We start from the raw sequence: 6,082 nt of genomic DNA on the forward strand, positions 1-6,082 counted from the left end.
ATAGGCCCCATAGATCCCCCAGCCCCTATAACCCCCCTGTAGCCCCCCCTCAGCCCCCGTGTCGCCCCCCCCAGCCCCTATGGCGCCCTTAGGCCCCCCTTAGGCCCCCCAGCCCCTATAGCCCCCTTAGGCCCCATAGATTCCCCCCCAGCCCCTATAGCCCCCCTGCCCCTATGGCCCCCCTTAGGCCCCAGAGCCCCTATAGCTCCCCCCAGCCCCTATAGCCCCCCCCCCGCCCCTATGGCCCCCCTTAGGCCCCATAGACCCCCCAGCCCCTATGGCGCCCCTATGCCCCCCCCCCCCTTAGGCCCCACAGCCCCTATGGCCCCCCCTTAGCCCCCCCAGCCCCTATAGCCCCCCTATGGCCCCATAGATCCCCCCCAGCCCCCATAGCCCCCCTTAGGCCCCCCCAGCCCCTATAGCCCCCCCCCCCCAGCCCCCCCGCACCTTTCGGGTCCCCCCGGCCCGGGCCCGGGCGCTGCCATGGCCGCTCCGCCGCGCCGCCCGTCTCCATGGCAACGCCGTGTCGCCACGGCGACGCCGCCGGAAGCGCCCCCGCGCGCGCGGGGCCTGCTGGGAAATGTAGTCCCCGGGGCCCCGCCCACTTCCGCCGGCGGCTACCGCCGCGCGCGGGGGCTGCTGGGAAACGTAGTAATTCCCCCACGGGGGCCCCGCCCACTTCCGGCGCCGCCGCGCGGGGGCTGCTGGGAGACGGCGGCGCCATGGCGGAAGCGGCGGGGGAGGCGGGCGGCGGCGGGCGGGGGCGGGGCCCGGTGAGTGGGGGGGGCTATAGGGGCCATAGGGGCCATAGGGGCTGGGGGGGGGCCGTGAGGGATAGAGAGGGAGCTGGGGGGGCTGGGGGGGGGGCTATAGGGGGGCTATAGGGGCGCTATAGGGGCTGGGGGGCTATAGGGGTGTTATAGGGGCTGCTATAGGGGCTGGGGGGGGGCTATAGGGGCGCTATAGGGGCGCTATAGGGGTGCTATAGGGGCTGGGGGGGCCTATAGGGTGCTATAGGGGTGCTATAGGGGCTGGGGGGCCTATAGGGGGCTATAGGGGTGCTATAGGGGCTGGGGGGCTATAGGGGTGCTATAGGGGTGCTATAGGGGCTGGGGGGGCTATAGGGGGCTATAGGGGTGTTATAGGGCTCTATAGGGGCTGGGGAGGGCTGGGGGGCTATAGAGGTGTTATAGGGCGCTATAGGGGCTGGGGGGCTAAGGGGGGCTATAGGGGCGCTATAGGGCGCTATAGGGGCTGGGGGAGGCTATAGGGGGGCTATAGGGGCTGGGGGGCTATAGGGTGCTATAGGGGTGCTATAGGGGCTGGGGGGGCTATAGGGGGCTATAGGGGTGCTATAGGGTGCTATAGGGGCTGGGGGGCTATAGGGGGCTATAGGGGTGCTATAGGGTGCTATAGGGGCGCTATAGGGGCTGGGGGGCTATAGGGGGCTATAGGGGTGCTATAGGGGTGCTATAGGGGCTGGGGGAGGCTATAGGGGGCTATAGGGGTGTTATAGGGCTCTATAGGGGCTGGGGAGGGCTGGGGGGCTATAGGGGTGCTATAGGGTGCTATAGGGGTGCTATAGGGGCTGGGGGGCCTATAGGGGGCTATAGGGGTGTTATAGGTTGCTATAGGGGCTGGGGGGGCTATAGGGGGCTATAGGGGTGCTATAGGGGCTGGAGGGGGCTATAGGGAGCTATAGGGGTGTTATAGGGGTGCTATAGGGGCTGGGGGGGCTATAGGGAGCTATAGGGGTGTTATAGGGCGCTATAGGGGCTGGGGGGCTAAGGGAGGCTATAGGGGTGCTATAGGGGGCTATAGGGGTGCTATAGGGGCTGGGGGGCTATAGGGGGCTATAGGGGTGTTATAGGGCGCTATAGGGGCTGGGGGGGCTAAGGGGGAGCTATAGGGGCTGGGGGGGGGCCGTGAGGGTTAGAGAGGGAGCTGGGGGGGCTATAGGGCGCTATAGGGGCTGTGGGGCGCTAAGGGGGGACTATGGGGGGGCTATAGGGGTGCTATAGGGGCTGGGGGGGCTCAGGGGGGTTATAGGGTGCTATAGGGGTGCTATAGGGGCTGGGGGGGCTATAGGGTGCTATAGGGGCTGGGGGGGATAAGGGGTGGCTATAGGGTGCTATAGGGGTGCTATAGGGGCTGGGGGGGCCATAAGGGATATAGGGGGGCTAAGATGGGGCTATAGGAGCTGGGGGGGGGCATGGGAGGTGCTCGGGGGGTACGGGGGGGCTATAGGGGGGCTAAGGAGGGCTATAGGGTTTATGGGGGCCCCTGTGTGCTATAGGGGGGCTATAGGGTCTATAGGGGACCATGGGCGCTATAGGGGGAGCTGTAGGATCTGTGGGGCCCTATGGGTGCTATGGGGGGAGCTATAGGGGGGTATAGGGTCTGTGGGGGCCCATGGGGGAGCTATAGGGGGAGCTATAGGGTCTATGGGTGCCATGGGGGGCTATAGGGGGAGCTATAGGGTCTATGGGGGCCCATGGGTGCTATAGGGGGTCTATAGGGTCTATGGGGGCCCATGAGTGCTATGGGGGGTCTATAGGGTCTATGGGTGCTATAGGGGGAGCTATAGGGTCTATGGGTGCCATGGGGGAGCTATAGGGCCTATGGGTGCCATGGGTGCTATAGGGGGAGCTATAGGGTCTATGGGGGGAGCTATAGGGTCTATGGGTGCCATGGGGGGCTATAGGGGGAGCTATAGGTGCTATAGGGGGAGCTATAGGGCCTATGGGTGCCATGGGGGGCTATAGGGGGAGCTATAGGGTCTATAGGTGCTATGGGGGGGCTATAGGGGGAGCTATAGGGGGGCTGTAGGGCCTATGGGTGCCATGGGGGCTATAGGGGGAGCTATGGGTGCCATGGGTGCCATGGGGGGGCTATAGGGTCTATGGGGGGGCTGTAGGGCCTATGGGTGCCATGGGGGCTGTGGGGGGCCCATAGGTGCCGCAGGCCCCCCCTGGGGCGGGGGCGGGGGGGGGGTCCCCGCGGTCAGCACCCAGGGGTGCCCTCCCCCCCCCAGGACCCCGGCGCCCACCCCCGGGCGCGGCGGCGGCTGGAGGCGCTGCTGAACCGCAGCCTGCGGATCCGGATGTCGGACGGGCGGACGCTGGTGGGGGCCTTCCTCTGCACCGACCGCGACGCCAACGTCATCCTCGGCTCCGCGCAGGAGTTCCTCAAGGCCGCGGGTGGGGGCGGGGGGGTCACGGGGGGGGGGGGGGGTCTAAAGGGGGGGGAGGGGAGGGTCAAAGGGGGGAGGGGGGGCTGAGAGGGGGCGGGGGGGTTCAAAGGGGGGAATTAAGGGGGGCGGGGGGGTCAAAGGGGGATATGGGGGGGTTAAGGGGGGAGGGGGGTCAAAGGGGGGAGGGGGGCTGAGAGGGGGCGGGGGGGTCAAAGGGGGGATTAAGGGGGGAGGGGGGTCAAAGGGGGGGCTGAGGGGGGGTGGGGGGGTCAAAGGGGGGAGGGGGGCTGAGAGGGGGCGGGGGGTTCAAAGGGGGGGGGATTAAGGGGGGCGGGGGGGTCAAAGGGGGGATGGGGGGGTTAAGGGGGGAGGGGGGCTGAGAGGGGGTGGGGGGGTTCAAAGGAGGGGGGTCAAAGGGGGGAGGGGGGATTAAGGGGGGGCAGGGGGGTTAAGGGGGACTGGGGGGGTCCAAGGGGGAGATTGGGGGGTCAGGGGGGCAATTGGGGGGATCAAGGGGGGGATGGGGGGTGAAGGGGGGATGGGGGGTTAAGGGGGGAACTGGGGGGGATGGGGGGGTTAAGTGGGGCTGGGGGGGTCAGGGGGGGAATGGGGGGGGGGTTAAGGGGGGCTGGGGGGTCAAAGCGGGGGATGGGGGGTCAGGGGGGCAATTGGGGGGGTTAAGGGGGGAACTGGGGGGATTAAGGGGGGATTGAGGGGGGTTAAGGGGGGGGATGGGGGGACAAGGGGGTGCTGGGGGGAGGGGCAGGGGGTCCCCTGACGCGGTGCCCCCCCCCCCCCAGACGCGTTCCCGGGCAGCGAACCGCGGGTGCTGGGCCTGGCCATGGTCCCCGGCCACCACATCGTCTCCATCGAGGTGGAGCGGGACGGCACCGCCGGCCCCCCCTACCCCTGAGGACCCCCGACACCCCGAGGGGACCCCCCCCGGCGCCTGACAGACCGCCGGATGGACCCCCGACACCGCGAGGGGACCCCCCCCGGCGCCTGACAGACCCCCGGATGGACCCCCGACACCCCGAGGGGACCCCCCCAGCACCTGACAGATCCCCGACACCCCGAGGGGACCCCCATGGCGCCTGACAGACCCCCCAACACCTTGAGGGGACCCCCACGGCACCTGACGGACCCCCTGACGGACCCCCCGACACCCCAAGGGGACCCCACGGCACCTGATGGACCCCCAACACCCCGAGGCGACCCCCCACGGCACCTGATGGACCCCCAGATGGATCCCCGACACCCCAACGGGACCCCCCGGCATCTGACAGCCCCCCAACACCCTGAGGGGACCCCCCATGGCGCCTGACGGACCCCTAACACCTTGAAGGGACCCCCCACAGCACCTGAGGACCCCCGGATGGACCCCCACCACCCTGAGGGGACCCCCCACAGCGCCTGACGGAACCCCCCGGATGGAACCCCCCCAACACCCCGAGGGACCGCCAACACCATGAGGGACCCCCCCAACCCCCCGAGGGATCCCTCCTGCGCCTGATGGACCCCCAACACCCGGATGGACCCCCCCCCCCAACACCGTGAGGGACCCCTCCAACACCCTGAGGGGCCCCCGAGCGCCTGACAGACCCCTGGATGGACCCCCAACACCGTGAGGGACTCCTCAACACTGATGGACCCCCAACACCATGACAGACCCCTGGATGGACCCCCAAAACCGGGATGGACCCCCCCCCCCCAATGGACACCCCAACACTGTGATGGACCCCCCCCCCAAGGCCTGACGGACCCTCAGATGGACCCCCAACACCGGGACGGACCCCCCCAACCACCCCCCAGTGCCACGATGGACCCCCAACACCGTGAGGAACCCCCAGTGCCCCCCCCAACACCGTGACGGACCCCCCCCCGGCGCCTGATGGACCCCCAACACCGTGAGGGCCCCCCACCGCCTGACGGCCCCCCTCCGATGGTCCCCGCGGCGCCATTAAAGCCCCGAGGTGGCGGTGTCCCCGCCTGACGGCTCCGTGTGTCCCCAGCGGGTGACAGGGCTGTGCCCCGTCTCTGGGTGTCGTCCCCTTCCCCCCCATGTGACAGCGTCCCCCCAATTCCTGCCCCTCCCCCCCCAAATTCCCAGTGCCCCCAGTTCCTTCCCCCCCCCCCCTTCCCACTCTCCGGAGCCCCTCCCCCATCCCTGTCCCCTCCCCCCATTTCTGCCCCCCCCCATTCCTGGCCCCCCATCCCTGTGCCCCTCCCCCATCCCTGTGCCCCCCCATTCCTGCCCCTCCCCCATCCCCGTGTCTCCCCCAATTCCTGCCCCTCCCCCATCCGTGCCCCCCCCCATCCCCCCAGGCGGAGCGGGCCGGGCTGTGCCAGTTAATTTAATCTCAGGTACAAAATAGCTTCTGTGGCCGCGGGGGGGAGGGGCGGGGGGGGAGGGGCAGCCCTGACCCCCCCCCACCCCCCTCCCCCACCCCCAATAAAACACCAGGGCCCCGGAGGGGGGAGGGGAGGGAGGGACTGGGGGGGGGGGAGGGGAGATGGGGCCACGGGGGGGGTGGGGCGGCCGCAGGGCCCAGCACCATGGCGGGGGGGGGAGGGGCACAACCCCCCCCCCAAAGGTCAGGGGTCACCGGGTGACGGGGACGTGGGGTCACCCGGGGTCACAGTGACCCCCGGAGGTCACCGCCCCCCACCCCCACCCCCCGACCCCTCCCCTCACCCCCCCGGGAGTCGGGGACCCCCGGCCCGCCCCCGCCCCCCCCCAATAAATAAAGCGACCCCTCCCCCCCCGCGTATAAATTAAAAAAGAGGCAAAAAAAATCATTTACAAAAGGAAAAAAAAGAACCAAAAAAACCCCCAAGAGGCGCGGGGGGGGGAGGGGCTCCCGCTGCCCCACCCCCCTTTGGGGGAGG

At 69.3% G+C, this 6,082-nt stretch overlaps 1 protein-coding gene across 2 annotated transcripts; it reads left to right on the top strand.

Annotated features, from left to right (window-relative positions):
• The first annotated feature begins 688 nt into the window (after positions 1 to 688).
• NAA38 (N-alpha-acetyltransferase 38, NatC auxiliary subunit) lies at positions 689 to 5,347 on the top strand. Of its 2 annotated transcripts, XM_087777884.1 has the most exons (4): positions 689 to 773; positions 3,035 to 3,200; positions 3,994 to 4,148; positions 4,214 to 5,347. In XM_087777884.1, the coding sequence occupies exons 1-3, from the start codon at positions 723 to 725 to the stop codon at positions 4,104 to 4,106; spliced, it is 330 nt and encodes a 109-aa protein (XP_087634010.1). In that variant the 5' UTR covers positions 689 to 722; the 3' UTR covers positions 4,107 to 4,148; positions 4,214 to 5,347. The 2 variants fall into 2 exon arrangements, with proteins under 2 accessions (XP_087634010.1, XP_087634009.1); XM_087777883.1 differs by having other exon boundaries at positions 3,994 to 5,343.
• Positions 5,348 to 6,082: the final 735 nt, after the last annotated feature.

Source organism: Nipponia nippon, unplaced genomic scaffold (assembly GCF_047370975.1).
Source record: "Nipponia nippon isolate SJK-2023a ecotype South Korea unplaced genomic scaffold, ASM4737097v1 scaffold_41, whole genome shotgun sequence".
In the NCBI taxonomy this organism is placed as follows: Eukaryota; Metazoa; Chordata; class Aves; order Pelecaniformes; family Threskiornithidae; genus Nipponia; species Nipponia nippon.